The sequence below is a fragment of the Syzygium oleosum genome, unplaced genomic scaffold (assembly GCF_021117445.2).
Source record: "Syzygium oleosum isolate NSW1041296 unplaced genomic scaffold, Sole_v2.1 Sole_v2.09, whole genome shotgun sequence".
Taxonomy (NCBI): Eukaryota; Viridiplantae; Streptophyta; class Magnoliopsida; order Myrtales; family Myrtaceae; genus Syzygium; species Syzygium oleosum.
Window position 1 is genome coordinate 4,078,182 of NW_026607493.1, and position 17,137 is coordinate 4,095,318.

The 17,137-nt window shown below is 41.1% G+C and overlaps 1 protein-coding gene and 1 long non-coding RNA gene across 7 annotated transcripts; one reads left to right on the forward strand and one right to left on the reverse strand.

Moving 5' to 3' along the window:
* Nucleotides 1-3,167: 3,167 nt before the first annotated feature.
* LOC115668181 (bifunctional protein FolD 2) lies at nt 3,168-6,838 on the reverse strand. Of its 6 annotated transcripts, XM_056314941.1 has the most exons (7): nt 6,728-6,838; nt 6,216-6,352; nt 5,150-5,333; nt 4,489-4,646; nt 4,151-4,363; nt 3,658-3,907; nt 3,168-3,374 (listed from the first exon to the last, which is right to left on the reverse strand). In XM_056314941.1, exons 2-6 carry the CDS (start codon nt 6,333-6,335, stop codon nt 3,677-3,679), a joined length of 906 nt encoding a protein of 301 aa, XP_056170916.1. In that variant the 5' UTR covers nt 6,336-6,352; nt 6,728-6,838; the 3' UTR covers nt 3,168-3,374; nt 3,658-3,676. The 6 variants fall into 6 exon arrangements, with proteins under 6 accessions (XP_056170916.1, XP_056170912.1, XP_056170915.1 ...); XM_056314937.1 differs by lacking the exon at nt 3,168-3,374 and having other exon boundaries at nt 3,478-3,907; XM_056314940.1 differs by lacking the exon at nt 3,168-3,374 and having other exon boundaries at nt 3,478-3,907; nt 6,646-6,750.
* Nucleotides 6,839-12,156: 5,318 nt separating this feature from the next.
* LOC130138953 (uncharacterized) lies at nt 12,157-13,387 on the forward strand. Its single transcript, XR_008817218.1, has 2 exons — nt 12,157-12,556; nt 12,596-13,387. It is a non-coding gene; the product is annotated as an uncharacterized LOC130138953 (long non-coding RNA).
* The last annotated feature ends 3,750 nt before the right edge of the window (nt 13,388-17,137 follow it).

Consider the following 17,137-nt stretch of genomic DNA (forward strand, 5'->3'; position numbering starts at 1 on the left):
TCTCGAAGTTACATTTATTATGTATAAAGATCCAAATTAGATGAGCTTTGGTGAAAATTAGATGAGCCCTCATGAACTGTTGCAAATCTAAATAATCAGGTAAGACAAACTAATGAAAAATTCATAAACTCTCTCTCTCTCTCTCCATTTCTTTCTTCTTCTGTTAAAGGAGACGCTATTTTCGCACCTTTTGGACTGAAACACATCGTTTTTATGTGAACTAATTAAATTACCCTTTGATAACAAGATTTGGTTCGATATTCATAATTATTTACAGTGTCCTTTTGATTCGGTAAAGGTAAAAAGATGTCTTTAACTTTCGGTAAAACCATGTCTCCAAGTTGAAACACAAGTTTTCGTTTTGGCAATCAAGAGTTCATTAATTTGTCGAAGATAATATTGTTGTTAATTTGAGTTGTTAGAAAATCGTTCATTTATTCTTTTTTAGGTTGTTTCGATGGAAGTTCAAATCTAATGATAATTTCTTTGCATTCAAACTTATATTTATTCATAAAAAATAATATTGACAACATATTTCACAAGCAACATTGATAATTTTCTTCGTAATTAAACAATAAAATAAAAAAGTTTAGTCTTGATCTTTCTCTTTTCTAATTTTTATGTCTAAAGATTGGAAGGACCAAACAAATAAAATCTTGAATTAAGCTGCTAACTGAATGCACATTCGGGTATTAGTTTTTTACTCTTTTGAAGGAAAAAATAAATTGCTCTCTTCAAGACAGGGTTCAAGAAAGCATAAAAAGAAAAACTTTGAATTAAACTGAGATAAGAAAGTAATAACTCATGGATCATTCATTTGCTTAGAAATAGTGTCAGTAAATTATTAATACATGCTTAATAAAGCTGGAAGGAAGCTAATTTGATCGATTAACAAAAAAAGACCGTGTGTTTTAGCCCAAAAAGAGAAAGGAAATAGCGCCTACTAGTACATAAAACCTTTTGTCATAATTGACAAATTGGAGGAAAAAATTGACAAATTGGATAGTTACCACATGCATTCTAAAATTTGTGCATGGCATCCAATTTGGTCCTTAATTTTCTTTTGTTTGCACAATAGAACCTTAAAAGTTTTAGAAAAACATGTCCAAATCAAGTTTATCTTGTCAACTCGATCCGTTCAACTTGAAAGGAATCCTCCAACATAGTGTCATCAAGCGGTTTGCATCGACAGCACATATAGGAATTTATCGAACTTTTAATGGAAGGGCCTGATTGGACATTTTATGAAAGTTTGAAGACTTAGGGCGTGCATGATAATCATTCAGTTTATCTGTTTTTCTATTTTTCTGTTTCCAGGAACAGGTTTGGAATAGAAATCCGTTTGGTAACGTAATTTCATTTTTTTATTTCTGGAACAAATTTCTACTCTAGAAATAGGTTTGGAACAAAAATCAGAAGTAAAATTTTTTTACTTTTCTATTTCTGGAACAGAAATGAGAAATAAAAAGTCTTCTCATCATTTGCCCTCACTACTAATTGGCCACCCACCCGCAGCCCCACAGTCGCCGCCGGTCGCCTCCTTCTGTCACCGGCCATCGTCCTCCGCCGCCTGCCGACCGTTGTTTGTCGCCGTTTCACCGCCATCCTTCGCTGTCGGCCACCTCTCGCCGTTTGCCTTCCTTCGCCGCCCAATGTTGGCCGTCTCCCACCGTCGGTCGCCGCCTCTAGCCATCCTCTGTCGCCTCCCGCCACCGCCCAACACCGACCACCTCCCACTGCCGCTAGCCTTCCGTCGCCGCCCAACATCGCCCACCTCCCACTGCTACCCACCTGCCGGCTGCCTCCTGTTGTCATCCTCCACCGCTGGCCGCCTCCCGTCGCCATCCTCCTTCGCCGCCGGCCGTCGTCCTCCTCCGCCACCCAATGTCGGCCACCTCTCCCGCCGCTCGCCTCCCGTTGTTGTCCTTCGCTGCCGACCGCCTCCCATCGTCGTCCGCCGCCCAACGCTAGCCACCTCTAGCCATTGTCGGCCTCCCGTTGCCGGTCGCCTCCCACCACCGCCCATCATCCGCCGCCTCTCGCTCGTCGGCTACTCGGGAGGGAGAAATTTTGTGTGGTTATTAAACGCAAATTTTGGCTCAAAAACTCGTTCATGGAATAGAAATAGAAAAATCTATTTCTGGCGAGAAATTGATTTCTGAAATAGATTAATTATCATTCGCGCCCTTAAAAGCTAGATAACTCGATTGTAAAATGGAATCTTTGACTATCAACCAAAGGAAGCAATGCTAAGCCCAAAGCTTATTTTGGCACTATCTTTTCGTAGCAATCTTTGGTAGTCTTAATTCATTTGTACCATCGTCTACCGAATAGGCCATGCTATACGTTGTGGAAAGTTTATTAGGTGGAGCTTTCTAAGAGTGCGTTTAGTACAACTTTCTCAAGAGGCTTTCGGTCTCCAAAGCCCCTTAAAAAAATGTTGAGATGTTTGGTAAGCCTTTCCAAAAGGCTTTCAGTCAAATGTTAGCCTTGAGAAAGTTAAAAGCCCATTGCCGGTCTCTACTAGCATTGGGCTTTCAGTATTTGGCTGAATACCAAAACTAGTTTTTTCCTTTCAAAACTATCCTTAATTGTAGTAGAGGCACGAGGTTATTTGAAATGAGGACATTTGCTCCTTTAGTTTTATCTCCAAATAACGTGACAATCCTTCCTGACTCATTCAAATGTCATGCTCACGTATATATCAGACAACGCCCGCTCCACAAGGTGACCTTCATAAAAGACGTTCAGATTGGACTTGGAGATCTACCCAATTCGAATCAAGCGCTTAGCCGTTTAGCTAATCCCATGAGGGTTGAAAGGGCATTTGCTCATTACATGTATTTGATAAGGTTGTCCTTTTACACATTCACCAAAAGTACTCTCTCTCTCTCTCTCTCTGGTGGGCGCGACATGGAGCGGGCTCCAGTCGGAATGTGTTTCGTTAAGGTAGGTGAACCCCGTCTTAACAAAAATAAGAATGGTAAAACATTTTTGACAGATGTTGAATAGTAGATGCATCTGACGATGGTCCCAAACCATCTAAGTTCTAACCACAAATAGCAATTAAAAAGGAGGGTAAGATTATAGCATGACAACTTAAGGATGAAGCAATAGCCAAATTCTTCTAAGAAACTTCACAATGAAGAAGCAGCATAACTAAACGGTGAGACAAATTGACGATGCATAGAGTTAGGTAAAGAGATGAAATCTTCCCTGTCATTCCAAGGAATACATATGCTTCACAAGTAACAATAAACTGACAACCGATTTTCCCTATAACTCGAGGGTTACAATGCTTCGATTGATGAAAGCAATGCTTGAGCGAACTACAATGCCTTCTCGTGATTAACTGTGAAGAATTCCTTGAGTACCTAAAGAAGCAAGGACATTAGAGGACAATAATCGATCGGAGCAAGTGCTGCAATCTTGTGCTGTCAATTCTCCCTACTTAATAAAAGATGGGGGGTTATACTGTTCGCACAAACTAGGTTTATGGCATTATTAGTCGCTCTTTAAGGACCACCAATATGAAGATTGGGTTTATGATGTTACTGGGGAAAACAAAGTACAGCATGATTTTTGTGGCAACAAACAAAAATCTACTAGTTTGGAAACAGCATTACACAAAATTTATAGATCTGCCCAGTGTCGTACCATTTTGAGCACTAGATCTTCATTTCTCAATCACGCGCTTAGCACCCTCGAGGGTATTCTTCAATAGCATTGCGACAGTCATTGGGCCCACACCACCTGGAACGGGTGTTATGTATCCAGCTACCTTGCTAGCTTCCCCGAAATGCACATCTCCAACTAACCTGTAGCCTGTTTTCTTACTGGGATCATCAACAGCGTTAGTTCCTACATCAATGACTGCAGCACCCGGTTTGATCCAGCTACCCTTGATCTGAATTTTGAATGCACAAAAAGAGTGTCACATTTGTGCAGGGAGATATAGGTCACAGAAATAATCAATTACCAGTGAAAGGTTTATCAACTCAGGAGAAAGAGAAAGAGCTAAGATCATTTAGCCTTTAACAGAGATCAAAAACAAAAGTCTCTGTTCTATTCAAGAGGTATAATTAGGTCGCAAAACAAGGTCCTTAATTCGTAGAGACAGGACCATAAAATGTCTGGAGAGTCTGCATACCATCATTGCTTGTCCAGCTGCAGCAATAATTATGTCTGCTTCACGAATAATAGATTCCGGATCGTGAGTGTGCGAATGGACTACAGTAACAGTGGCATCCGCCTTCAGAAGCAACAAGGATACTGGTAACCCAACTATGTTACTTCGTCCAACCACAACGGCCTTCTTTCCCTTCGTACTTATTCCACTACGTGAGAGGAGTTCGAGGCATCCCTAGAGAAATTACACTTGAGCAATTAGTGTAGTAGTTCTTGAATATCCTGCTTCCTTCTTGAAGGAAGTAAATAAGATAGACTGGAAGTATGAACATGATAATTAAGAAGCATGAACATCATTGCCTTGGGTGTGCACGGAAGAAACAAAGGTTCTCTGCCTTTCATGGCCAACTTTCCAATGTTTAGAGGATGAAAGCCATCAACATCTTTCTCGATGCTGATCGCACTCAAGACTTTCTCTTCATTTATATGCTTTGGCAAAGGAAGCTGAACCAGTATACCTGCCAAAGCAGCAGATTAGACACAAGGTGAGGAGAGGATCAGAGCCTTAGGAACTTGAGCCTTTGCAATCAGTAGGCTTAGAAAGGATAGTCTATGCAACAAGGTCCACTTTTTCATGTTTCCAATGCAGCACCGTTAACCTTTAACACAACTTATGCTACAGGTTTGAAAAAATCAGACCATAGCTGGAGATGGCACACGTATCTTTCCGATATGTGACTCCAAAAATTGGAACTTTTCATATCAGGGGCCTTTTGCCATCTTTGAAGCCTACAAATTACATGTTATTCTCCAAAATAAAATTTTCTTTTGCAGGCATATGAACGTATATCTAACCCAGTCTAAAAGTTGACTTTCTAAACTTTGCACAGGTAAAGCAGCGCTATCATAAGAAAGGTTAATAATGTGAAATGGGCATCTAAACCAGTGTTTTCGAACTGATGATAGAATAAACACAGCGATAACAATAGGTAACAAATTTAAAAACAATCAACTGACCAACCATGTACATCAGGGTTTGCATTTAACTCGTAGACCTTGTCAATCAATTCAGCCTCGGATACTTGCTCAGGCAAATCTACATCGAATGACGTGATACCAACTTCAGCACAAGCCTTTCTCTTCATGCTTACATAGCTTTGCGAATCCTTCCTGGTACCAACTATCACCACAGCAAGTCCAGGAACCTATGTTCATTGCAAGGTGGTGATCACAAGCCAAATGTCTAATCAATTGAAAGTAAAAAAATTGACCAAGAGAATAAGCCAAGTGGAAGCTCTCGAAGATGTACAATATACATAGTCCAATGTAACTAGTAGTGATAGATCACGAATTGGACAATCACGAAACATGGAACTGCAAAGATTCCTAACATCTACTTCAGCAGCAAGTTAAACCCCAATGCTGAGTAATACTATGACAGGCTGCATTAGATGTTGTTCCTAAATTTCAGTATTGGTACTTTGATGAGAAGGCAATCATCGCATTCTGTTAAATCCAGAAATATACAGGAGGCCTCTTTCATTAACAATGTACAGATCATATGAGTTTCTGCATAGGCATCCTGTAATAGGAACGCATTTGCAGCAACTAGTAGATGGGACAAATAAATCATGCGAACCCTTCTCACTTTCAGAACTGCATGCAGACAGAGCACCAAAGGAGTACACTTGTACGGCCTGGTGCAATAAAGTATTAGGTGTGGCCAGCTGAGTTGTAAATAAACATTCCTTCTGACTAAACTGCTTTTCTCAAGGAAGAAGGAACTTTGCTCTCCATATTAATCAAGCACAAATGCATCTGGCGTTTATTTATGCATTGTTGTCCACCAGAAATATGAGAGGAAAGCTCTGAACTTGAGCATACCATCAAAAACAGTAACAAACAGTTCCATATCAACTTAACATAAACGAGACATAACAAGATTCAAATTAGCAACGTAAACCTTGCCATACTGGAACAACTTTTCCAGATAATATAAGAGCAGCTAATCACACACATCCATGCCACCCGGCTCGCCCACGCGCACACATGCCGACTCATACACGCAGAGAGAGAGAGAGAGAGACCTTGCCATACTTCTGAGAAAGGTGGCTAACTTCAGAGGCAATTTCTGATCGAATGGTCTGAGCAATGGCTTTTCCATCGATGATTTTGGCTTTGTGATCAGAGGGAAGCGACGAAGCCATCTCTGTTGTCCAATCTCCTAAACAAAAGCAGGAGACAAACCTAGTGAGCAGCGAGTAATTCCGATTTTGGAGCTCAAATCCCACGAATCATAAGCGAAACCCGCGAATTCAAAGTTTTGATCTTGCAATATGAAACTTCCACGATTCACCAATCGGAAAAAAAACCCATCAAGCATCACGATAAACCAATCCCAATCCCCAATATTTAGCTCTACCAATCGTGACTCCCGTTGGGTCACCACAACTTCGAAAGATCTCGCACCAAAAGCTCGGATAAACAATCAATCAACAGAAACGAAAGAGCAGGAACCTAAACACAGCGATCACCGCGATGCGAATCGAAAAGGGTTGCAATCGGATTAACGAATGATTGGATTTGGAGGAGGCATTACCTCTGCTTCACTCCCCTAGTTCGCCAAGAAGATGATGCTTCGACGGAGTGGGTGCAGTTTCTGAGTCAAGGCGAGATTAGATCGGAGTCGCCCGGTTCGGTTCGACCGGATTCACCAAACGCCGGTTCGTTTATGGGTTTGTCTTCTCTTAAAAAAAAAAGTTAATATCACGAAAAATCCTAAATCATTACACCTATAATAAATTTACTACAAACTAATATTTTGATCATCAAAATTCCAAAATTGATACACTTGTGATAAATTTATCTTTAATTAGTTTTCCGTTAAATTATAGTTGATGAGTATATCGGTCTGGATTTATTGGACGAGATGAAATAAATTTCATAGGACTTATATGGAGTAGGCTACCCAGTTTCGTGACGGGCTTATTTTTCTTTGTACTTTATGTTAGCGTGAGCTGTCTTCTAGAGCCAAAATAGGAAAGCTAAAATATGAAAGTTCTTATTGTTTTATATAAATGTACTTATAGCCTTGTAAACGTAAGCTAGAAGAGAGAAATCACAGAAATTTTTTTAGAATTCTTTATTTTTCTACATGGTATCAGAGCCATCGATCAAGGGACTCTATACTCAATTCGATCAATCAGACTCCATTGCCGCGACCTTCGTTGCTGCTCCAACCAGATTTCTTGAAGATCGCCGCAACCGTGCTGCATCACCCTATGGCAGACACAAACCCGACTGGCGATGTTCTTCCCTTGGTAGCACAAGAGGGAACTTCGAATACTGATGCTCTTATTGAGCGTTTGACCCGGGTCCTATCCCAACATGTCCCACAATCTCATGTTGAGACTCCGGCTCCCCCGATTGCTGTCAAGTTAGAAGGAAGCAACTATGGTCTTTGGTCCCAAGTTGTCAAGATGTACATCTCTGGCAAAAACAAGTTGGGATATATTACTGGGGTTCTTCCCCAACCCTCTTCGAATGATCTCGGCCTCCGGAAGTGGAAGACTAACGATTCAACTGTGAATGGCTGGCTTATCAATTCCATGGATCCTACACTGATTGGCAACTTCATCCGATACCCCACCGCAAAAGTGGTTTGGGATGCGGTGGCTACAACATTCTTTGATGGCGCCAACGTCTCCCAGGTGTATGATTTAAAGCAACGACTGACCCAGTTGAAGTAGGCAGGCAGACCCATTGAAAAATATTATAATGACCTGCAAAGACTTTGGCGAGAAATTGATTTTCGCCGGCCTAATCCTACGACCTGCGCTCATGATATTGACATATACAACACTTTAGTTCAGGAAGATCGTGTTTATTTATTCTTGGATGGCCTGGATGATCGCCTCGACAAGGTTAGGCTGATGTATTGCAGATGCAGCCATTTCTTATGGTTGAACAAGCCTACGCACGAGCAAGAAGAGAAGATGTGCGCCACGCCGTTATGATGGCACAGCCACAGACTCCCACTGCTACTACTATGGTGCCGCGTGGCAGCAAAACAGGCTCAAAATTTCCAGAATTCGGCTCCGGACATGCTACTTTACAAATGGTTCTTGGTTCTACTCTGCCTGGGGGAGGGCGCTCGAGCTCTGGTCCGAGAGCTAAGTCGTAACCGCTAGCAGCAGGGGGTTGCACTCACTGCGGGAATTCTCGACATACAAAGGAGACATGTTTCAAGTTGCATGGCTATCCTGAGTGGTGGAAAGAATTGCAGGCAAAAAAGAAGGCTGACAATCCAACGGGTAGAGGACAAGCTTCCTTGGCCATAGGTGATTCGTCGTTATCTTTGGTATCACAGGTAGACTCCACCGCTGCACTTGATTCCGATCTTACAGGTAACAATGGGTTTGTGCTTGTCAATACTTCTCAAGCGGGAGGTAAAGATGGGTGGATTGTTGATTCAGGCGCTACTGATCATATGACACCCCATCTTGATGATCTTTTGCGCCACACCGCTCCGAGGAGACAACATATATATAATGCCAATGGTCATCGTTTTCCTGTGTTGGGGGCTGGCAGTGTTGAACTTTCCCTATCTTTATCATTATCTCATACTTTGCTAGTGCTATCTTTATCTAACCGACTGCTCTCTATTGGACAAATCACTGCTGAATTGAATTGCAGCGTAATTATGTATCCCTCCTTTTGTTTATTTCAGGATATCCTCACGAAGGAGATTATTGGACGTGGTACTAAGAGGGAGGGACTGTACTTTGTTGATGACTTCACTGAAAGCCGAGAATATTACACCCGCGGTCAGTCTACTGCTAAGGAGAAAGAAATTTGGCTATGGCACTGTCGCTTAGGACACCCTTCTTTTGGGTATTTAAAGAAATTATTTCCAAATTTGTTCAGTAGTTTATCAGATTCTGAATTTCATTGTGAGACCTGCATCTTGGCGAAGAGCCATCGTGCTTCTTTTCTATTGAGTTTTAAAAAGAGCCCAACTCCTTTTTCATTAATACATTCGGATGTGTGGGGTGCTTCACCAATTATTACTATGTCTGACATTTGTTGGTTTGTAACTTTTGTGGATGACTGTACAAGGATGACCTGGTTATATTTAATGAAACATAAAGATGAAGTAGGGACAATCTTTCGTGTATTTCACCGCATGGTCATGACTCAATTTGGAGCTCAAATCTGTATCCTTTGCAGCGACAACGGCGGCGAATATATTAACCAACACCTCACAGGTTATTTTCAAGGCTATGGATTAATTCACGAGACCTCTTGCACTCAGACACCCCAGCAAAATGGTGTTGCCGAACGGAAAAATCGCCATATCCTGGAGACAGCGAGGGCACTCCTAGTGGGTGGGCAGGTTCCGAATCGGTTTTAGGATGCGGCTGTGGTTACTGCCGTGCATCTAATGAACTGCATGCCCTCCCGCGTATTGGCATTCCAGACCCTGCTTCACGCTCTTTCGACGTATGTCTCACTTCTTTCAGTCTTGACTTTACCTCCCAAGGTGTTTGGGTGTGTGGCTTACGTCCATCTGCATAAAAATCAGCGAACAAAGCTCGACCCATGTGTTGTCAAGTGTGTTTTTCTTGGCTATGGAACCCACTAGAAGGGATATCGCTGCTACAATCCGGACACAAAGAAAACTCATGTGACCATGGACGTTACATTTGTTGAATCTGAACTCTTCTTTCGTGCCACCAATTGTACCTTTCAAGGGGAGATCCATGGTGAAAGGGTAAATTGGTGGGAAGGTGGCTTGATGGTAGGGATTAGCGATGCATCTGACTCACGACAGCAACTTCTTAATGAAGATGACCAGCAAACTATTTTGTTACAAGAGACACAAGAACAACCTCAAGAGCAGTCCTCTCTTCCTCAAAATATCCCCTCTTTAGTACCCGATCATTCTCCTGAGGTAAGCTCTCCTATCACACATAATTCTCTTGTTGATACTGATGAGGTTGTTGGTTATAAATTGCCCGACAGACACAATCGAGGCAAGGCTCCTAATAGGTACTCACCAGATGTGGAGGAACGAAGGTCAAAGTACCCTATTACCAATTATGTTTCGACAAGGAGATTGTCGTAACACTTGAAAGTGTTTGTGGCCAATGTCTCCGCAATTCAAGTTCCTAGTGGAGTACAAGAAGCCCTGAGGGATCCCAAGTGGGTTCAAGCAATGAAAGAGGAGATGGAAGCCTTGCAAAAAAAAAAGACCTGGGGATTTGTAGAGTTGCCGAAGGGGAAGAAGGTAGTGGGGTGCAAGTGGGTCTTCACTGTCAAATACAAAGCAGATGGGTTAGTTGAGAGGTACAAGGCACGACTAGTAGCAAAGGGATATACCCAGACCTATGGTGTGGACTACCAAGAAACATTCTCTCCAGTTGTGAAGCTGAATACCGTACGGGTTTTGATGTCACTTGCTACGAACCTGGATTAGCCTTTGCACCAATTTGATGTGAAGAACGCGTTTCTTCACGGAGATCTAGAGGAAGAAATCTGCATGGAAGTCCCACCTGGGTATGCGTGTGCTGATCAGTCAAATGTGGTGTGCAAACTTCAGCGATCATTATATGGGTTAAAGCAATCACCCCATGCGTGGTTTGGTCGGTTTAGCTCAACGATGAAGAGGTATGGATACACTCAAAGTAATTCTGATCATACGTTATTCTTAAAGCATAGATAGGACAAAGTGACAGCATTGATCATATACGTGGATGATATGATCATCACAGGGGATGATCTTGAAGAAATTGCAAACCTTCAAGGGCGGCTAGCCAATGAGTTTGAGATGAAAAATTTGGGAGGCCTGAAATATTTTTTGGGAATTGAAGTAGCCAGGTCGAAGGAAGGTATTTTCTTGTCTCAGCGAAAGTATGTATTAGATTTATTAGCTGAGGTTAGAATGATGGAATGTAAGTCTGCTGACACTCCTATAGTTCAAAATCATAAACTCGGAGAGTTTCCTGATCAGATGCCTACCAATAAGGATAGATACCAAAGGTTAGTAGGGAGACTAATGTATTTGTCATACACTTGTCCTGATATTGCATATGCTATAGGGGTTGTGAGCCAATTTATGCATGCTCTGAGTGAAGAACATATGAATGCTGTGGTTCGGATTCTGCGCTACTTGAAGTCAGCTCCAGGAAAAGGGTTGTTCTTTGCAAAGAATGATCACCTTGAGGTAGAAAGATTTACGGATGCGGATTGGGCAGGTAGTATCTCTAATAAGAGGTCTATGTCAGGCTATTTCACATTTGTGGGAGGAAACTTGGTAACATGGAGGAGCAAGAAGCAGAAGGTTGTGGCCTTGTCAAGTGCTGAAGCAGAATTTCGAGGGGTAGCTAAAGGTCTATGCAAGCTATTATGGCTAAAAATGTTGATGACAGAATTTGGTTTCCCACCTGAGTCCGAGATGAAACTATTTTGTGATAATAAAGCTGCGATTGAAATTTCTCACAATCCAATTCAACATGACCGTACTAAGCATGTTGAGGTGGATAGGCATTTTGTCAAGCAAAACTTGGATGCTAAGGTGATAAAGTTTCCATTCGTCAGATCTGAAGATCAGTTGGCGGATGTTCTTACGAAGGCCTTGTCGAGTCGAGATTTTCACAGCTCACTTGTCAAGCTAGGTATCAAAGACATCTTCTCACCCGCTTGAGGGGGAGTGTTAGCGTGAGTTGTCTTCTAGAGCCAAAATAGGAAAGTTCTTATTGTGTTATACTCTTTCTATGTATATTTCCTATTTCTATGTATATCCCCTGATTTGTAGGTCAATTAAGGTTGATTCTTTTCTTTGTATATAAATGTACTTATAGCCTTGTAAACGTAAGCTGGAAGAGAGAAATCACAGAAAATTTTTTAGAATTCTTTATTTTTCTACACTTTATCTACTGGACGCTCTTAGACAATGGGCCAATTGGATATGTGAAAACCGCAACAGCTGATCACGGCTTTCTTCGATAACCACTTTGGCTTCCCACTTAGTCGATACGAGCTCGCTAGTGCGCTCATTCAGATCAAACCAATCCGACTCAGCAAGAAAGCTCTCTCGCTTTTGTGAAGTGAAGTACTTTAGGGTTTCCAGAAGAGCGAGGGTTTCAACCTTGAGCAGATGAAGCTACCCGGATAAATACATGACGTGGCTCCTCAAAATCTCAATTTCTTGAGAAACATGAATGACATTGATCCAAAAATTTCACAAAAAATTTTAATTTGACGATTCCCTTATTTGGACGAAAAAGTGGAATTCCTTTATGGGAGGGCTTCAAGGCCCTATCTATTTTTGCATCTTTTTTCTTCGTTTTCGAAGCAAAGCATCAATTTTTTACATTCAGAGCTAACTGGGTAACCAGACATAGAATATGGATTCGGGTAAAAGCCCGTCGGACCACCCACCTCCTGAGCTTCTTGGAAAACCGAGTCCCACGATCAAGATCGACAAGAACCACGAAAAGATAACAGAGGAAATGACATTGCTTTCAACTTAGTTCGACAGATCAATTACATAACGAAAGATTACTACAAATGCTTTACGACAACATCTGACTTCATCAGTCAGTTGGATACACGGTTATCATCTTCGACCATTGAAGATCAATTTAGTTACAACAATCTCCTGGTTATGCCGTATATTTCTAGGATATATTCATGACACTCTAGCCCCACCTCCCATTCATTTACACCTCCCCATCACTTCAGTCCCTTCTTCTCCGCAAGGAAAGATACAAGCTCCTTTTTTCTCAAGTGTGGTTCCAAGATCCCAGGAACATCATGGTCCTGATCGGGTCCTCGACGCGATACCCCGACTTCCGTCTCTCCACATCTCTCGGGATCGCAAACCGGCCCCATACCGGGGCTTCGCCCCTCGACGGAGCGGCGGCGGCGGCCACGACGGCCGCCTCGTACGCTCGCCTGAGCCTCTCTCCGATCGTCGCCGCCCTCTTGCTCTCGTGGCCGAGAGAGCAATCCCCAGGTGGGTGCTGAGGTTTCATGCTTTTTAATGGAGTTTTTGCCTGTGTGGTGTGCGTGTGTGGAGGATAAGATAATAGCATTGAGGAGAGGACATTAAGGGTGCATATATAGAGAGAGGAAATCACATGGTTGAGCATTGAGCAAGACATGGTGGTGAGGGTCCAGTTGTCACTTTCAGATAAGGGTATCTTGCTATTTGGTACTATTCTTGACTTAGTGGATGACACGCCGAATTTCACAATCGATTCGATTGGTTAATTAGTCCACTTTTCACAAGCAGACTTCCCTGATTTGATTTTTTTCCAAAAAAATTAATGATTTTCGCACTTAACTAATCAAACAACATGAGATGACATTGCTACTATAGTTCTCACCATTTTTAGTCAATTTTCATCTCATTTTCTAGAATTAAATACTAGGAAAACAATCGACCAGAGTGAGCGGTTTCTAATAATCCAAAATTTAACTACTTTGATATTGATAATTCATAGAATTCACCAAAAAAAGAAGAAGAGAAAATTATCCACGTTAGGCATCTAATGATTCCGATCCGATCTTTAGTTCCATGCAACACGGACTTAATATTCTTGCTGCGTTAAAAGAACATCATGGAATCGAATAAAAAGCTTTTATCTGTCGAAGAATCTTTAATGCATCGATGAGGAATAAATTCCATGTGGCAATTGCAAATGAGAAAAAGCAAATCAAGAAAAGCCTCTAAATATAATCACGTTTGATGAGTTGACCGAAAGTGACTGTTGCGATAGAGAGATGAACAGATGCAGAGTCTTGACATTACTTTTGGGGGATTTTTTAGATGATTTTGTTTATTTGATGATGTATATGTATAAAAGTATAGGTTGCATATTTGCAATTGAATGAATACCTGTATATTGATGGGCCTTTGGCAGGCCCAATAAGTTTGCTCAGAGCGTGAACTGGGCTAGTCACTTCAAGGCCCATCATGCCCGTCATTCGTGGCCCATTTCCTTATATGACCCGACCCGTCTAGATTGGTCGGGTATCATATGGAGTCCGCTTCATTCAACGGTACATGTGAGTTAGGTTCCTGTCTAAAACTCTTCTCAGGGCATGTTTGGCTTTATTTGTTTAGCCATCGCCAATCCATTTAGGCGAATTCCTTGGTAACGAATTTCCTAACTTTCTTGAGTTTGTAAATATGATTTGATTAGGGTTGATCATCATTATTATCTGTTAAGTTCCACCAAACTCTGTCTAATCTTTCCTTTATCCCACCCACTCCATCAATGTCATCACCATCATCGTTTATTCACCGGAAAAACTAGGTAATCAAAATTATCACAACATTTTCGTGGATTGAAATATGAGATGACTGATTTGATCGTTGGTGCGCACCACACCATTAACTGGATCGAGACTTTGGTAGAGTATTAGAAAGTCTAGTCCGCGTGAAATAAACTTAAATAGGGTATGGGGATTAAAAACTCGATTCGGATACCATATCAAAAAGTTCAATTCAAACGCTTAAATTACTACTTGGCCACTCCTCTCTCTTCTCGCTCTAAGTGACTCGAGCACTTTCATGCTTCGAATGAGAAGTTGCGCTTTCAATCTTGTTCTCAACTACGGGGCTTTAGATCTTGTTCTCAGCATCGAGTTTGGTCCTTTAGGCGTGGCTCTTTACTTTACAGGGTGGTTCCCTTCACAATATAGGAATTCATGGTTGGCTTACTTTTGTATGTTTGGTTGTATGGTACATGCTCACTCCTTCAGCTGATTCAAGTAGTTCAATCAGTAGGAAAGTCAAATGCATCTCCTACGTTAAACGGATTATTACAAGCCAGATTCAAACACTATGATGGTTATTTTAATACTTGCGTTGAACACGGGGGACCTGAGAGCCTTAATCATTTGATGATCAAATTGATCATGTCCCACCTAGATATTCTAAGGAAAAGGAAGCCCAATATTTAAGGTTTTATTCTATATATGCCACAAGTGGAATTAGGGAAGAATTCTCTAGAAGATGCTGGAAAGAAATGGTTGCAAAATTAACATACATATATATATATGAGCAGAATCGGAAAAGAAATTAAGCACCTAAGTCGAAGAATTGCCCCGATACTTTTATGAGGTTCGTGTGCTTTCCACTCGATCCCATGCTCTCCCCCTAGCCCTTGAGCTATATGAATAGTGTCTATTTAGAGTCTCCATTCATCTATCCAAACGTACACAATGTTTTCTTGATGTACTTGAACCCTATTTGGACTATGTTCGACAAAGTTCGGAGGTGCCGTCTACGAGGACCACCTTCACATGCACAATTGATACTATTGACCACCGTCGAACCATTCTAAAAGTTTAAACTATTAGATTAATACACGTTTTTATATTTAAATACTCAAACACTTCCTATCAAGCATAAAATGGAGTTTTCGGAGATATATAATTGATGAAGCAAATAGGGATTTGGAGTATTCGAACTCAATATCTCGTGCTCTAATAAAGCGTCATATTGTTTTAGACCTTCCGTCAACTGTTCTAAAAAATTCGATTAAGCTATTAAATGAAAGTCCGGTGTACTATTAAACACTCAATATTCGTGAAAAGTTTAGGTGGGAAAATAAGGCATAAGTGCCCTTTTCTATTTTTCTTTTCCTTTTTGCCTCTTACTCGTAAACGACAGTTAATATGTCCATGTTTTCATAAATAAGTTTTTCATGAAGATTTTGTGATTGATGTCCTCTTAATCTTAACTAAGGGTCTCCGGTGGATCATTGATGTTCTGATTAAGAGGTAATCTCACCATAGAAGAGAAGTCGAAACTCTTAAAATGACCTCGGCGGCCTGTCCGTTTAATGTACGGGGACAACGGGTTCTATGGATACGTTTTTTTATTTTAACGTGTCGATATCCGCACGCTCTATACCACTTGTTCGCCTCCCTATCTTTGTCTTTCTTGAGAGGAAGGAATACCCTCTATCTGCTTTGCATCCGAACGAGGCCCCGGATGAAGTCTTTTAACGCCGTGCTCAGGTCGTGTATATTAAATTTATATGACCACCTTATTTTATTTCTCTCATTTGCTATATGTACTTGTCCAAGAAAAAAAATGATCCCCCGCATATCTGATCTTTCCTAAAATTGCAATTGCTTCAGCAGCGTATGTGTTGCCAAAAATAATGCACCCTTTTGGAAATTCCAGTCAAAAGACAAATGGACGAAGAATATCTGACGGGATAAGAATATACACACGCTCTTTCGGTAAATTAGAAAATAAAATGAAACGGGGGGGTTAAATAATGGACGGTGAATATTCTGCAAATTACTCTCCGGATAAAGCGTACGCAAAAGGTGGTCGTGTGGTCCTCGTGGATATTTCATACAGATTTGTCTACTTTTTCTCTTGGGATAATAAATTCCCACTTTTATTTTCTACACTAAACTAATAATGCACAAGTTCAATCTTCACAAGCAGTAGTTTAAAAAGTGACAACGACAAATTCACATTAGAAATAGATCACTATTTTCATTCCACGGCTGTTCGTATAAACATGTATGTATAGACCGTCATCGGAAGTGTATGGTATAATTCCTAATCGTTTTTGTCGGACGATTTGTTTGTTAATCGGTCCAATTACATATGATCGATTACATAACTCATTAGAGATTCTCGTTGGAAATAAGCTAAAGAATGATTTCTCGCTGGTCCCAACTTTTAGGGTTTCCTCGTGTAAAGGTGGCAGATTTGAAATAAAAGGTGAAATCAGGAACAAAATATATCAGTCACAGAGAATTTTGGAGTAGCTTTCCAAAACCAATTCGGTGGGCACCAACGAAGATTTCTTTGCTTTTTGGGGCCAAAGGGAAAAAGGCATGTACAGCATGTCCTGGCCAATAAAATCAGCTCTTTTTTTTTTTGTGTGAGGGTCACTTTAGCAATCTATTATCCCTCCCTTTCTCTTTTTATTTTATTTTTCAAAACACGATAGATAATAAAGAGAGGGAG